Source organism: Coenobita brevimanus, chromosome 98, assembly GCF_032717465.1.
Source record: "Coenobita brevimanus isolate Jiangsu-jjx chromosome 98, ASM3271746v2, whole genome shotgun sequence".
Classification (NCBI taxonomy): Eukaryota; Metazoa; Arthropoda; class Malacostraca; order Decapoda; family Coenobitidae; genus Coenobita; species Coenobita brevimanus.
In genome coordinates this window covers 981596-998347 of record NC_137051.1, presented here as the reverse complement: position 1 = coordinate 998347, position 16752 = coordinate 981596, and the positions used below count along the sequence as shown (strand labels likewise).

Below are 16752 nucleotides of genomic sequence, written 5' to 3'. Positions count from 1 at the left end.
TTTTCATCTGATAGAACTGGGCCACTTAACTTGAATACTATATCACGATTGTGTGAAATTGGTGAGCTATAATTATGAGGTAGGAGTGAGTGTCCTTGGTAACTGGTAAAATTTATCCTTCAGTGGAGGACACTTATAACTGGTGTATAGAATTTTTTAAAATTTAATTTGTTTTTCCTTCCTCTGTTCAACATCTTAAAAAGAAAAGAAAAGAAAAAGAAACTGACTACATCTAGCCATCATCCAAACTGAGAAGGGGTTAAGGATCTTTGTCAAGTAAAACAAACCAGTTATAATTCCATGATAACTTTTATTATTGTATGTACCAAGAATTATGCCTAAATGAAACCGAGAATCTTCAATTTTAGTGTTATTTTTACATAATTATGAGTAAGTACTATATAATTATGCATGTGAAATAGGTCATATATAGTAACAGTACAGTACAGTGTCAATTGCATCGTTGTTCCTTATATCTGTGGTTAATTTTAAAAGTAATTTGCAATTATGTCAGTATGAAGGCTGTGAATTTATTGTAATCTCGACTGTTTTTTCGTTTCACCTCCTTCCCACATCTCATCCTTACCTTTCACTTTCACTCATGTATTTTGTGTAATAATTACTTTTTTATTTATTTGCTTTTTTTTTTTTTTTTTTTTTTGTCCTCTTTTAATTTCCCTTGCCTCTTCGACCTTTGCAATCTGCCCTTATTCTCCAAACCTGTCTCTCTTTATAATACATCTTTCCAATATCTTTCAATTTTCCTTATCATTCTTCTATCTTTGTTCTTGCTCTCTTTTTTCTTTTAAAATTCTTTCCCATTGTGTCCTTTTGAATTTGTTTTTTCTCACTTTTTCTCCTAAATCTATTTATTTGTACCTTTCATTTTCTTTTTTTTTTTTCCCTCATAAATTCTTTCCCATTTTCTTATCCCCATTCCTCCTGCCTTGCCCTTTCCTTTACCCTCTCTTTCCTACCCTTCCTCATTGTCCCACCGCCCTGAAAGATGAGGACGACTGCTACGAGTGTGAGCAGGTGCTGCAGGAGCTGGAGAATATTGATGATGAAGTGGACATGTTTGGTAGGTAGATGCAGTGCTCTCTTTTCACCTGAGACATATATTTTGCCTTATATTTTTGTTCATGTGTGTCATTTTATAGGACTTGAAGTTGATTAGTCATTATTTAATACAGTACAGTATAAAGGTGTCACTTATAGATTCAGATGGATTTTAAATACAGTAATATAAAGTACAGGTAGTAGTAAAAAGATATTTTTGTCATCTTTTTTTCCTTCCCAGTTCGCTTCCATTATTCTTGTCTCTCTCTCTGTTGTACAGTACTCAGTTTCACTCTGTTTGTTTGTATCCTCTGATTGTAGGCAGTGATGTAGCAGGACTGTAACATTTTAATTAGCATTTTCTTATACGGTATTTGACAAGTTCATACCTGTCCATCAGTTCAGGATCATGATTGACTTTATATATATTTCTATTTGCATACCTTTTGGTCTGGTGGTAGAGCTCTTGGATAGGAATAGGCTGTAGTGTATGTGGTATGGTTTGAGTCATAGAGTTGACTAGATTTATATATATATATATATATACAGTATACAGGTATATATATTTAACCTATTGGAGCCCAGCGTCCAGAGTATTGGACAGAACTGGGAAATTTCAAATCTTGTTTAAGTAGGGAACCCCAAGTAGGGACCTATGAGCTTCACGACTATGAGCCAATAGGCGGAGGGCGGTATGCTTAGTCCCCTCACAGCGCAATGGCTCACCCAGCAGCTCTGGGATCAAATGGGTTAAATATACACATACATAGAGAGAGAGTATAATGCAACAAGGGCATAGGTTAGTCTCCAGTCCTTAATATTCTAGATTATAGTAGTGTAGCCTTGGTCCTCTACGCTCAGGAGGCAAAATGGGATCAGCAGTTACCCTTTTGCTATTTCACTGAGATACCAACATGTTCATAATGCCCTAAACTCCTGTTCTTTTTGCCAGGGATTGACTTTGTGAAAATCAATGATCCTGATGCAGCCCAACGCTTCAACATCTTGCACACGCCTGCCCTCGTCTACTTCAGGAAGAAGATTCCACTTGTTTATGATGGTTGGTTATAAGACTTTCCATAACACTATGCATATATGATACAGGATGTGTGATTTCTTAATGTCCCCTATTGTTAAAGACATATGATAAAGTGTCTGGTAATTTCTGTTTTACCCACCATTGAAGCACATGTAGTATTAAGTGGAAAAAGGGAGCTGTCTTACTTGGGACAGTGTGAGGTAAGTGAAGTTTTGCAGTGTAAAGTTTGCTTCATGAACTGATAGGACAGCTGTCCATTTCGGTAGATGATGGGTTTGTGTTCCGTTCATGAGAGTGTGGATTATTTGTTGCACATTTGGAAATTTTGATATGTGGGTTGATGATGATTATAATTTTATTCTTTTTAAAACATACAGTAATCACAGCAGTACTGAAAACTGTGGGTTGTACTGTCCTCATTAAATGACCACCAGTATTATATGTGGGATGGTGAGATCATAATATTCCCCTGAAGGACTCATTTCAGGTTGTGCATTGGTTTTTAAGATAATATTAGCTGATAAATTTTAGTTGAAAAAAATAAAAAACAGCCCTTCTAAACACAACTTTTCCTCCCACTACAGGTGACTTATTAGATGAGGAGAAGGTGTTCAAGTGGCTGACTTCCCAAGATGTCTTTGAGATTAAAGATGAGATCGAGGAGGTCAACCGCAAGATGCTTGAGAAACTGCTGGATGAGAATGATTTTGTGGCGGTTTACTTCTGTGAGTTGCAGAGTTATTTCTATTATTGTCAGTACTATACTTATTTTTAAATTTATTGATTTTTGTAAATCCTGCCAACTACTGTACTGCATATGGTTCAATAGGGGGTGAATTAAATCCTAGCCACTCCTTGGTCTTAAACCCTAATGGGCCACATCCAGTTGGGCCATCTTAACTCATTAGACCATCTTGCCTTCCCTCAAACAGATGAAGACAATGCCAAGTGTGAAGAGGTCTTGGTTGAGCTTGAGAAGATTGATGATGAGACTGATGACCTCGACATCACCTTTGTCAAGATTCGGGACATTCGATATGCCAAGAAATATGGAATCCAGAAGCTGCCAGCACTTGTGTACTTCCGCAGACGCTTCCCCAGTATATACCGAGGTGAGACCGAGAGGAGTATGTGGGGTAATGTGGAGAGGCAGATAGACAAATGAGTAGTTTGGGAGCATTGTGGTGTTGATGTGGATGTGCTGGAAAGTGTAAAGAGAAGTACCCTGAGATGATTTTGCCATGTGAAGAGAATGGAGTATGAGAAGTTTGCTAGGAGAATGTACTGTATGTGTGTGAGAAGGATGAGACCAAGGATGATGCAGAAGGATGGGATGAAGAGGCATATGAATGGGGGTGGTGTGAATAAAGAATGAAGAAAATATTAAGAACTGGAAATATGAGCCACACAAGCCAAATCGTAGAGGAGCTGATTAGTTTGAGAAACTCCTGTCCATCAGTTCCAACTTGAGAATTCTTTGGTCTTAACCAAGGTATCCCTTGGTTTTAATCTAGACACTTTTTTAGTAATTTGTTATTCCTCAGTCCTAACTTAAGCCCAGGTTGAAGGATCATTTAATAAGAATAGTACAAACCGATCCTAATGGGACTTAACTTGTCCATGAAGGCTGTATCTTTCAATCCTAACTTAGTATTTTTCAGTTCTTATCAGGGCATGCTTTGGTTCTAACCTGGGCATCTTTGGTTCTGACCTTGGAATTTTCAACTCTCAGAGGTACTTTCCCCCCTCCAGAATGGGCAAGATTAAATAATATTGCTTTAAAAAGTACTGACAAGTCTGTTTGTTTATATAATAGTCAGTCAGGCTTCAGCCAGATTAAAGTAGACAGAGTGTGGTAACTAAGAAATAACCCATGTTTTGTGTGGCTCATTTCACAGGGCATAGTGTCTGTCAGTTCTCCCCGTTATGTTTTCTGTTTCCTTGCTTTATGGACCCCACCATATTCCATCCAAAGGTGGGAAAAATATGTTGGGATGATGATACAGGTAATGATGATGCATATCCCATTGCCATTGCAGGAGACCTGTTGGCAGAGGAGGAGGTTTTGGATTGGCTACAGAAGAACCGGTTCAAACACCCAGAACTGAACCTGTTCATGTACGCCACTGCGGCCATCACTCTTGCCTTCATTATGTACACACTTTTCCTCATCTTCTGCTTTAGGGGACCCGCACACCAGAAGACTGCGTGATTTCATTAGGATCGATTTTATCATAAGTCAGTTTCCAAGATTCTACTTAAAACTGTTGTAACATGGCCATGCCTATGCACACTTACCAGTAGATTTTATCTGTGATGCTCCATACATCTGCTGCAAGGTTTTACTTAACCTAAGCCATTTTTGCAAACTTACATTATTGTCAAGAGTTTTGTAATCAGAACTAATTGTACAGTATAGTGTTGTACTGATATATAGATAACACAGCCAAAGAAGGTAGAATTATATATAGACATTGCTGTTAACAGTACTTTATAATAGTGTAATGTTAAACTGCAGCCTAATTCAGATTACATACAGTACAACTTATACACTGATCACATCATTAGTATGCAGTTTCATATTAGACAAAACATAATTTTTTTTTTTTTAAAGCGATGATGATGATGATGATGATGATACTTAAAACAACATAATGTCTATATAAAGTGCTGCTTGAGGGGAAATCACTGTGATTTTTACAAAATCTTACATATGGTAAGTAATAGTTATAATCAGACAATTTTGTGTAGTTATTTTAGATGAATTAATAGTTTTTTTTATTTTTTTTTATAGTCATCCATTGTCATGATAATTATATAGCAGACAGTACTAAAAACAATAACATGCTAAGAGTTAGTCTGATCAAGATCATTAATAATTTGAAATGACTGACTCTGTCAATCAGTTGTTGCCACCAATGCGGTTGGGATACGTCCGCAGTTACATGACTTGGGGTCATCTTTTAAATGGCATTTGAGATTTTGTAACACATCTATGGCAACCAAGTTTGCACATAACATCTTAATATCCTCATGTTTATTATTGGTGCACCATATGTTGATATTAAAACAATATACTTGATATATGAGAGAATATTAAAGTGTTATATACAAAGTAAATTGTTAAGGAAGAGTTGCTGCAAAGCCATCTGTGCCATCTAGAATGTGACTCTTACTGTTAAGCGTCAGTGCCTTGTTGCTATTGTGATAACCTGGACTTGTTACCGTAATGCATCTGTTTGTCTCTGTGGATAGTACAGTTTTATTTTATATGTGTAAAGAAGAGCTTACTCCTCAGCCAGACTATAATAATATTGTAACTGTATCTAGACAGTTATGCTGAGTGAGTGTGAGTGTGTAAAATCAGATGTAAAAGATGGAAAAAGTCTTAATTTGCAATTCGTATAATAAATAATTGCTGAATTGTGATATCAGGAACATGTACTGAATGCCAGTTTCAGGTGTTTGTTTATTGTCTCATTATTTTTTAGTGTCACGTCTTGGTGAGGCTTTGATGGTGAATTTTCTACAGTGTTTAAATTTATCTTTCATAGATTACAATACCAGATGCTTCCCAGATGTGAATATACTGTGCCGGATATGTACATGGTGTTTTATGTTAACAATGCTATTTATTGAAGCATAATGTGCCAAGTATGGAAGCTCCGATGAACGTAATATGTAGTGCAATATATCTTTAACCCTTTCACTGTAATGATGTATTTTGTGTACTGTTCTTGCAACCACCTGATGACTGCATTCAGTTTTGGGGAGACTTCAGACTGGAGGGGCTAGATAGAGCCTCATCATCCCTGTCACTTACAGATATCTCGCCAGAGCTGATTGAAATTGTGGGGCAGTAGCAAGAATAAAACAAATGACTTCATTGGTTTGATGGGGATAATGTACCAAAGTCATGAATGAACAGTGTGAGCTCATAAAACTCACTTCATTCATGTGGTCACAAGATAACGTCAGCAATATATAGGAAGACATTGCTTTGGTTTGGACTTGGGTTGTAAATAAATGAATAAAAAAAAGCTTGCAGAGCAGTTCCAGTATCCAAATCATTATTGCAGGGTAATCTGTTCTAAACTTATTTAATCAAAACGATTTTCACAGAGTGTTAGGGATGGAGGCATCAACTTCCCAGTTTCATGCTTTCAAAATTTGTTTGTCATTGGTCATTATGTCTGACATGTCACAGATGTGGTGATTACAAGATGCTGGTATGAAACTCAGAAGGCAGGAAATTTATCCTTAGCAGTGCTGCTGTTAAAGAAGTGTCAGTAGCAAGTTTATACTCTTTACTGTAGAGATGATACTGTGATTTTTTTCAGTTAATGTATAGCTTTTTTTAGTGACAGACAACTCTGCAATTCTTTCTGTGTTGAACACAGCTGATCAGAAAGTTATGTAACATGGAAGTTCTCCATCATTGTTTTTCCATTAGAATAGAAGCTGTGAAAACTTTTATGAAAAACTTTTCTAATACCAGTATTCTGTTTGGGTGTCAAAGAGGCCCACAATTGGTAATTGACAAATGAGGTGTACACTTTTAAACAATTTAACCACAACAGTGACATCTTATTCTGTCCTTGTTACCACCAAGCAGTTATATTCAGATTAGGAGAAATGTTTTACTGGAGGGGACTAGATCTAGCCTTCATTTAACCCCTTCACTACAACAGGTCACCCCTGAACTGAAATAAAGTTGTCTTTAGGCAGCAAAACTAAAGTAAAAAATGCATTACCAGGCAGAAAGAGTTAACCGTAATATGTAGATAGATACTGTAACTTGCCCAGAAAATCAAGGGAGTGAGTACAAACTGTCTTTGTACTACTATGATATATAATTATATGCCTAGCCAAGTGTATAAAAATCTGAAAAGCAATTTACCAGAGCCCATTCAAAGAGTGTTATTAGTAATTTTGAAAGAAAACTGCCTTCATGCTACAGTATTAGATACAATTTCACTTTTCTGCACCTTGTTCATGAATCTGCTCACTTATCCCATACTGATTAATGTTCATTTTACACTCACTGAAACCACTTTGTTATTGCTGGAAAATTTTCACTCATCTGTACTGAGATGCATTATGTTGTTTATTCTTGTTACATTGAGACAACTTTGTTCAGCTTGGGAGAAACATTTCAGACTGGAGCAGTAAGATAAAGCTTTCATACACCCTTCAGTATGAGTCATTTCCAGTGTTGGATAATGTCACCTGTAGGCAAAAGGATAGACTTAAAAGTGTCATGATGTTGAAGGGGTTAAAATTATCCCTGTGTACAGTAGACCCTGTATGTAAGTTCTTCCTGTCAATTCTGTCAGCTTGAAACTCTCTGTCTCTCAATGCCCTCTCTCAGTTCAGCTTCCAGTGAATGTAGCTTTGTTGTCTTGCTGCGTCTGTCATTGCTCCGTGTCAACATCTGATCCTACACTTTGCTGGACACGTACAGCCAAGCCAGTGGAGCTGTTATGTACATTTTGACTTATGTACAATAAAGAAATATTTGTTATGGTATTGTATTTTATCTTGTGGTTCTGTATTTTTTCTTCAGTCTACACTAGTCACATATGGTATATAATTGTTTAGAATTGTAAACTGTGGCAGCCAGTACTTAATGGTTATGCAAAGGAGTTTTTAGAGAAATTAACAGTGCTGGTATGTTTCAAAGTATATTGTAGGATACAGAAATATTTTAACACAAATACAGGTATTTATGTAGTGAAAATGTTCAGTATATCACTTTGTCTACTATTCATTTATTTGTACTTGCAGTACATACACAGTAGTAGTATAATTTTTTTTTAGGACTGAGTAGTCTACTAGCTAATTATTACTGTTTTGAAAGGTATTGCAATTTGATATTTCAAAAATTAATATGTAATGTTCATTTGATGATTGCCTGGCTGTTTTTTACTTTTTTTTGTAAAATATATATTTTTTAAAATTTCTGTCTACATGCATTTACAGTAGAGGGCTGAAGGGGCTGAGTCAAATGGGCAAAGCTCCTGTAAATGTGAGGCCGTGGATTTGTGTGAATCTTCATTTTGTACACAGCTGTATAATTATGTTACTTTTGGTACATGTGGCTTAATCAGCACACATAACCTCTTGCTTGCAGGGACTTTGTCACTGGTGCTGAAATGTTATATAAAAATTAAAGTACAGGTAACTCATTTAAGAGTAGACTGCAGTCAACAGTGTTCATGTCCAGATGACCATGGGGCCACAATAACAACAACAACAACCTGTCATTTCCTTGGTGACACGGTGAGAAATGGGATTATGAAGATGATATAATTACACAGTACAGTAGTGAATGATGAAAGCACAGCTGGGGATACTTAATTTGTGAGATGCACTGCAGTACCACTAGGCCAACTTTGACAGATTCTTTTATAATTTTATCCAAGAAGTGACCTCAGAATGACACTATTATATACATCAGTATTTAATGAAAATTTTTCCAAAAATGAACCAGTAAAGTGCACTTTGTGAGAGTGTGACAAGCAAGCTAGTGCCATGTTATCACAGTTTCCCTCTGATATAAAATTTACTGAATGAATGTATTGCATGTAGAAATAATTTCAACACTGCTTTACATAAGAGTAAAGTTATTAGCTTTGCTTAGTGTCATGATCGGGTTGGGCCAGGCCACTCATTTCCAAACCTAACGGAGAGTAAACATCGTTCATTTGCGCATAATAAATACTGTACTGTATTGTATTGTACCACCAAAATGGTGAACGACATTGTATTAGTAATCAGACCAACATCTGGCATTGAACTGTGACAACCTTGTGTATGAATACATTGTGGCATGGTAGGCAACTGAATAAGTAATACGTAAGGCAAGGTATAGGAAAGTGGTAATGCTAATGTACTATACTGTTCAGTAATTATTATATAGTTAACTCTCTGAAGTACAAGACTGAAGGGTAGATTCTCTCTCTCTCTCTCTCTCTCTCTCCCAAACACACCTACCCACACCCACGCATACAGGTATCCATCCAGCACAGGAAAGCTACCAGGTCCACTGATAGAAATGTAATGAGACTGGATTGAAAGTATTTTTGCTGTACAGACTTATGAAACTAATTAAATTAGGTAAACACTGGGAACTGAACTTGGGCCCCCGTTTTTTATACACGGGCACATTACCACTGGGCCAAATAGAGAATTCCCACTTTTCCTCTGGCAACACAGGTTTATATATTTATTCCATCAAACAGCATAGCTCTTGAAACTAATATCTAGTGTTGGATGACTTTCCTGAAATTATTTACAATGTACTGATACTTAAAGTCGTTATATTTACACAGTGATCAAAACTGAGTGGTAATCTAGCCGCTGCCATAGAACTGTATCAGCACTACGAGGTATGTCACAACTGTGTTCACCACCTGCAAGAGAATACAAAGGTGAAATTATATGTCTGCAATAGGGAAGGGAAGGAAAAGTGGCCTGGATGATGATGGTGATGAGAGGGAAGAAAAAGAAGTGTGGATGAGAGTGAAAGCGAGGAGGTGACAGCAATTATTTACCATGAGGGGGCACAGTGGCTCAGTGGTAGAGCATCAAGCTCGTAGGCTAATTGGGGGATTGCGAGTTTGAACCTCGCCCAGGACTGCCGTGCTGGGAGTGGTAGCGCACTCCTGTAACCTAGCAGGGCTATGTGATCCAGTACAGGGTCTAGCTCGGGGGAACGCCATTTCTCCCATTATTTACCATGAATAAATCAAGGACCCTGTTGGAAGGACATGTCAAGAAAGCAGTGGAAATGAGCCATTTAAGAAGCATGTGGAGTAAATGGGAGAGACAGACAGACATATGAGGAAGTAAAGGAGCACTGTGGTGTTGTGGATGTGACAAAATGTTAAGAGAAATACTCTGAGATGATTTGGCCATGTGGAGAGAATAGAGAATGAGGGGCTGACTGGGAGGGTGTGAGTGATGTGCAGCAGGAAAGAGGGAGGAGACCAAGGATGACTGGACTGTCACACTGCCATATTGCAGAACTTCTGCCTATTAGAGTTCTTTTGTTCCCCCAGCTGCATCTCTTTGGAACTCGCCTCCTCAGAGTAGTTCCCCCACAGACTTCAACCTAAAGCTGTTCAAGTCCAGCAGTGTTGCAGATTTTTTTTATGAATGGATGACACCTGTATTCTGGTTTATGGACTGTTTTTTCAATTAATTTGTTTTTCCTTCCTCTGTTCCGTTGTTAAAAAAAAAAAAAAGTATGAGCAGTGTAATGTGGCACTCCCCTTTACTGCAGATGACTTGATATTTCTCGTTAATTACAAGTTTTTACAACGACATTCCCTAATGTCTATTTGCGCCCTCTCCCCCTCCCCACTTTTCTTACTGATTGGAAACGCCTTTCTTTCTATCTATACATGTTTATACAGTATACTCGTACCTACAGTACTTGGCTTCTCAGGTCAAACATTGATGAAATAAATGCTCATAATGATAGCTTAATCACTAACTTTACGCACTGCATTGATTATCTTATATGGACTTACCGTGGTCGCCATACTCTTGTTGAGAATGAAGAACCCTTGACCTTCTATCTGGGCGTCCATACGAGTCACGTGGTCGATCAATGTCGCCATCTAAATTAGAGAGAGAGAAGGGAGGGGGAAGAGATGAAAAGAGATTAGGGGGCAAATGGAGGGTAGAATAAGGTAGTAGACAGTGAAGGAAGACGGCGTAGCAAAACACGGCAACGGATAATGAAATTAAGAGACATGAGAAATGAAATGGAAATAAACGGTAAATATAGTTAGGGGAAAAATAAAGGTTGAGAGAACAATACTGTAGAGACATTAGGTAACGGAGAACATAAACAAAATGGAGAAAAATCAAAATGAAACAGTATACTTGTACAACTTGTTTTTATCTACGAGCTTACTTAGATTAGCAATTGTGTTAGTAATAAAAAAAATAAGCATACAATTTTAGATATTTCTCCTTGCAAATTATAAGTACTGAAGTTAAATCCTATATCGTCTGCATGTTTTAAGTCGGTATCCCCCGTGCATACATGCGGAGTTTGACGGGAGTTGGCGTGTGGTTCGGTCCTTGGAAAGCGTTTGATTATCTTATCGGTGACAAGAAACACGGTTAGTGTTAGTGAATTCGTACAGTTAAGATCGGTGTTGGCAGACATGTGGATGAAGTATTAGCCGAGATTCTACGAAACACTTGGAAAATTGAAATTTGACAGGCCACGGCGAAGGTATGTGTAATTGGTCAACGGCATAATTTGAATCTGCTTGTAGGCTAGTATCACAAGTTAGAATGGTCCTTACATTAAAATTATGTGCAGTCAAGACCACATTCCAGAGGACCCTATCGAAAATTAAGTAGAACAGGTTGTGGGCTGTATGTATGAATGCTTGCAACAAAACGATGCTCAAAGGTGGGACACGGAGGTAAGATTATGACAGCTGCATTTGCTAGTGAATCAACCTCACAGTTATGTAGGACATAAACTCAAGATCACGATCAACATAAGATATAAAGAAAATATGGATTCACAATAACATAAGCCGTACTTTAATTATTACAATATTCCTCTAAGGTTTGTTTACACTGTCATTGGTCTCCCGAGGGGGTAACAGGTTTATTCTGTAAAACCTTTATGTGTTCAAGTCTTCGGTTAGGTTAGAATAGATTATGTTGAATTAAGTTAGGGTTGGTTAGGTCAAGTTAGATTAAATTACACATGTTTGAAGGAAAAATAAACCGGTAACTGGAAATTGTATGCATTGGAGCTCGTAGATTTACACACAGGTATGACAGGTTGCTCTTTCTTTGTGCATAGTGATGGTTGTGAGGGGGATAAGATGTTTAGAGGGCAGAGGGTGGGGTGGGTGAAGAGGGACGGTTGCAAGTCAGTGGAGGGGAGGAGTGTTGACGGAAAGGAGTGAAGGGAGAGGTCTTGTTGGGTTTGGAAGCTGTAGCTCAAATCATGTATACCGGTACTTTATTATCCGTTCAGTGATGTTATCTTTATTTAATATTGTGGGCCTAAACCTGCATTACACAGAAATACAGGGTGATCCATTATTACGTACAGCAATTCAGATGTGTTGTGTGAATGGCCCAGTTAGTGTTACCACTGTCTACCGTGCATCATTGTATTATACATCCTTAAAGATTTGCGAACTTTTCAGGGTCTACTGCTTTACATCTATTTTTGCAAATTTAATTGCTATTTTCACGAAGCAGCCTAAATATCTGCGCTTCTCCCCGCAATACACAAAATAGAGAATTTTCGAACCATACTGTATAGGCTACTGGTTAAGGAGGGGGGGGGTGTTAGGGAGTCTGCAAAAACCACGAAGATACAGCTTGTGGTTTGATTTTTGACTTACCCTGTTCTTGGCCTCCTGCTCCTTCATGGTTCCCTTCAGTCTCAGGAGGGGCTCGATCAAGGAGTCCTTCTGTAACAGGGAATAGTTAGCCCGTTAGGTACTGTATTTACCTGAAGTTATTTCATTCACCCTTTGGCTGTGTTATATTTTAGTCTTATTTATTCTTTAGATATTTTATTCAGCTTTCCGGTATTATTCACCCTTAGATATGTTATTCACCCTTAGGTATTGTATTCACCCTTAGGTATTTTATTTACCCATTAGCTTTTTTATTCATCCATAGGTATATTATTCACTCAACCACATTATTCACCCTTTGGTATTTTATTCATCGTATATGAATTGTATTCACCCATTTTCAATGTTTTTTTTTTTTCATATTTCTTTTGTATACGTTCTTGTCGAATTTTTGCAAGGTATATATATATATATATATATATATATATATATATATATATATATATATATATATATATATATATATATATTGCTTATTAACGTATTTATTGCTAGACTGGAATTAAAGTGACATTTTATTTGGAAGCCTATTTTATGTGTTTGTTTTGTGTTTCTGTGGTGATAATGACAGTGATGAGAAAGACCGTGATGATGATGACGGTGATGATGATGATGATAATACTAGCTTCATAATATGTGTCGTTAAGAAAACAGCCCATACGCGGATGTTATCACCCTCTCCTGGTTCCCGTGTCGGCCAAGGCTTCACGAAAATCTAAAGGGAAATGTACGATAATGGGCCGTAGTCTGGGTGGCACGGGGGTAGTCATAGCGCCTTTTCCTTAGCGATTTATTTTTCATATTACACACCAACCATCTCTTGGATGTCATATATGTCGTTTGAAAAGATTTTGCTGAAATGTTTTGGAGGGATAGAGTGTGGCTCAGTGAACAGCCGATTACGTTTTGGTTGAGATCCGGATTTTTTTTACTTGTTTACTCACTCCATATCTCCAAGCGTTCCCAGTGAATTTCAGTATCGATATACTTTGCATCAGTAACACGCAAGAGGATACAAGGTGCAGTGTGCAGAATAGCTAAATCGAAAAGGAAGATTTGTTACGAAATCTTCAAAGCTAGTTAGAGTACGACCCAGTTTGTGCCTCTTCCTCGTTTATTACTAGCTTAGCTGAGAGTGGGTAACGCGCAGCTTTTTTCTAGGGAGGAGGAGGAGGGGGAAGAAGAGGAGGGGGAGAGGAAAAGAAGTGGAGGAGGAAGAGGACGTGGTTCTAATTAAAGGTAGTATAGAAAACGATTTAGGGGTACCTGTGACAAAATTAAGGAAGTCATTTTAGAGCTAACTCTGGCTTGATCTGCAGTTGCCGTTAGAGTCTCCTGCCGTGGCGTGGGGATGCAGAAGATTTCCTGTGTTTGTGTCTCTCTTGGCTTCTCAGTCTTCCGGGTCAGAGGTTATTGTGGTGGAGTGTGCCCTGAGTGGCGTGCAGTGGCGGAGGAGTGAGCTTGAGTGGCCCTCCAGTGTGTATTGTGGAGTGACTTTCTGCGGGTCACCATTTTGCGCCACACTGGGGAGCCCCCGTCGGCTTTTCCGGGTACTTGCATGACTGTTTTATTACGAGAACCAGGTCTGTGCACCAGTGAAACGTTATGAATATCAGGAATCATTGGTTCGGCCGTATTTTTTGTTTTTTTATTATGTCCACGTTATTATTATTATTATTATTATTATTATTATTATTATCTGATTGACTCAATCGGATACGTTTGTGTGAAGCTGCAGAATGTGGTGAATGTTTTTGGCGTATCTGGTAGAGCCAGGATTCCGGGGGCTTGAATGATGAGTGAATGGAAGTGTGGCCTATTTGGATTGGGCAAGTTTGTGCTGTCTGGACATTGCTACTCCTCACCCTGCCCTTGGGTGGGAAAGGAGGTCCGGATGATGATGATGATGACGATGATTATTATTATTACTATTATAGTTGTTGTTGTTCTTATATTATTTTTAGTAAAAACAGTTTTATTACCCGAGCCTGTCGTAAAGGAGTCAAGGTGTGTAAAACCCATGTTATTGGTGTAACAAGCTCTTTGTGATCCCACCACCCAGCACTTGTGTTGAAAGCAGTCTCGTAACTCTTGTGGCACAACACATGAGGTAGATACTGTGCCTGAAGCTTACTGTCGTCTCTCATTCGTTTCCATAATGCCATTAAGGAACCTTATTCTTGGTTTCGTTCTTGAATGTGAATGTGGGAAAGTATGAGAGTTGTAGTATGATGATGATAATGATGATGATTGATGCTGAATACGATTGATGATGATGATGATGATGATGATGAGAGAGAGAGAGAAAGAGAGAGAGAATCCCCCTCACCTGAATCTGGATCTCCTCGCTGTAGATGGCACCACAGAAGATAGGAGCGATAGCCTGGATGGAGAGCAGACCGAAGCTTAGCGGGAAATACCAGTCAGAGTAGTCCAGGATAGACACCAGGGTCCAGTACAGGAAGCAGATGAGGGAAATGATGTGGTGGGGGACGATTACTAACAAAAAAGGTCCCATAATGGCTTTGAAGGCCCTGATTATCCGTCGTAACTCCAAAACGGCATCTTGGAGGAGGCTGATGTCCCCTGCCGCGATGCACTTCTGGATGCTGGAGTGGCCGTGGACTCCAAACTTGGCACACTCCAGTATACACTCTAACTCTTTCCTGATGTGGAGGAGGCAGAGGGTGAACACTTTGGAGGCCATGATCACCCACAGGATGGGAGTCGAGAGGGTGAAGCTGTAGATGACATAGACGTAGACCAGCGACAACATCCTGCCTATCCCGTCGTTGTTGATGAGGTTGAAGCGCAGTTCGTTCAGGATGTTCACCACGAAGAAGATCATGCACACGACGAAGCTGACGTAGAGCGGGACGGAGAGCTTGTAGGAGTGCACACCGGCTGCTAGAGTGGGGAACTTCCTCTCAAACCTCATCCAGCAGTCAAGGAAATCCGACCACTTCTTGTAGTAGACGAGGGAGAGGACGTGGGTGGCTACAGCAGACAGACTCATGACGAAGACGATCAGTATCATGACGTAGAGGGTGATGCTGTTGTCCCCACTGACAGAGGACATGAGGCAGTCGTAGAAGCAGGGGACGTTGAAGCCTATCCCGCACAGGACCCATAGTGTGAGGAAGGGCGAGAGTTTCCAGCACCTGTCGGGGTAGCTGTAGGAAATGGGAAGGCAGCCCCACACCATGCTCCACCGCTCGATGTGCACGAAGGGCGTCGGGTAGGTGCGGACGGCGAAGCTTTCTAAGTCGATGGGTATGGCGGGGAGGTCGGCCAGGGTGGTGGGGCTGTTGGGGAACATGATGGTAGCTCTCGTTGTTCAAGATGACGGGAAATTAAGTAAAGACTGGTGTGCTGATCCCTTAACCCATACTCCTCTATAGACACACTCTGGTATTTCATTTAGGCTGACACGATGCCTTTTTATTCACCTGAGATGAATCCTAGCAGGCAGAGTTGTTTATTTATTTATTTATGTTGCTCAGTGATGCAGGGAGAACATGCCACTAGCATATTTAGTGATCCCAGGTAGAATGCCACGAGTGTTGTCAGTGACCGAAAGTGATAAATGCTGTGAGAAAAATGCCATTAGTATTTTCATTTATTCCAGGTGTATGTTCCTTTAGTAATTAATATTTCCAGTCGTTTGAGGTCAAAATTCCACGTTTTTTTATATTCAGATTTTTTTTTTTTTCGAAATTACGTATGTTGTAAGTATTTAGGTATTTCCACTATATCGAGGTCACAATTCCGTGAGTACCGGTACTTTTTTATTTTCAGTCCGAGCTGAAAAATGCCATGATTATTTTTAAGTGTTTGTCCACTACGTTTCTTCTGCCGTGAATAGGTCGCTTTTGGGCCTTAGCACGGGGGGATAGGGAGTCCAGGAGGGCACTGAGATGGTCCAGCACGAGACTGTGTTGATGTGTGAAGTGCTGGAGGTGAGACGGGGGGGTGGGGTGGGGTGGGTTGGGTGACTGTCCTTGGCGTGGGTTGGTCCTCCTTGTGCCACTTGCGCATCGGCTTGATCCCTTCCTTCCTGTGTTCTTCCACCCCCCTCTCCCCCCCCTCTCTGTATGTCCTCTTCCCTCCCCTCCCCTCTCCCACTCACTTCCCCTCTTCATTGCCCTGTCCCGACCTCTGTTGACCTCTCCCCACCCCCTCCCTCTTGTGTTCCTCCTCCTCTTCCTTCTATCCTATTCATTCCTTTCCTTCATTCTTCCT

The 16752-nt window shown here is 39.5% G+C and overlaps 2 protein-coding genes across 2 annotated transcripts in view; one reads left to right on the top strand and one right to left on the bottom strand.

The window, feature by feature from the left end:
• Window positions 1–7655, top strand: part of hlk (hulk) — a 74162-nt gene extending 66507 nt beyond the window's left edge. The window contains exons 33-37 of the mRNA XM_080283673.1: window positions 1007–1081; window positions 2012–2119; window positions 2683–2823; window positions 3031–3210; window positions 4138–7655. Coding sequence (XP_080139799.1) covers window positions 1007–1081; window positions 2012–2119; window positions 2683–2823; window positions 3031–3210; window positions 4138–4310 — 677 coding nt within the window. The 3' untranslated portion in view covers window positions 4311–7655. The remainder of the gene's footprint in view (window positions 1–1006; window positions 1082–2011; window positions 2120–2682; window positions 2824–3030; window positions 3211–4137) is intronic.
• Window positions 7656–9436: 1781 nt separating this feature from the next.
• Window positions 9437–16098, bottom strand: LOC145414058 (uncharacterized). The gene is made up of 4 exons (XM_080283620.1): window positions 14840–16098; window positions 12493–12561; window positions 10636–10725; window positions 9437–9513 (listed from the first exon to the last, which is right to left on the bottom strand). Exons 1-4 carry the CDS (start codon window positions 15827–15829, stop codon window positions 9454–9456), a joined length of 1209 nt encoding a protein of 402 aa, XP_080139746.1. The 5' UTR covers window positions 15830–16098; the 3' UTR covers window positions 9437–9453.
• Window positions 16099–16752: the final 654 nt, after the last annotated feature.

What these genes read in the sequence shown, in the direction of transcription:
- LOC145414058 (XM_080283620.1), bottom strand. Translation starts at nt 15,829, where the DNA reads ATGTTCCCCAACAGCCCCACCACCCTGGCCGACCTCCCCGCCATACCC. An exon ending in AGCAGGAGGCCAAGAACAGG is followed by an intron (nt 10,726 to 12,492) that starts GTAAGTCAAAAA and finishes TCTCTAATTTAG; the next exon opens with ATGGCGACATTGATCGACCA. An exon ending in ACAAGAGTATGGCGACCACG is followed by an intron (nt 9,514 to 10,635) that starts GTAAGTCCATAT and finishes ATTCTCTTGCAG; the next exon opens with GTGGTGAACACAGTTGTGAC.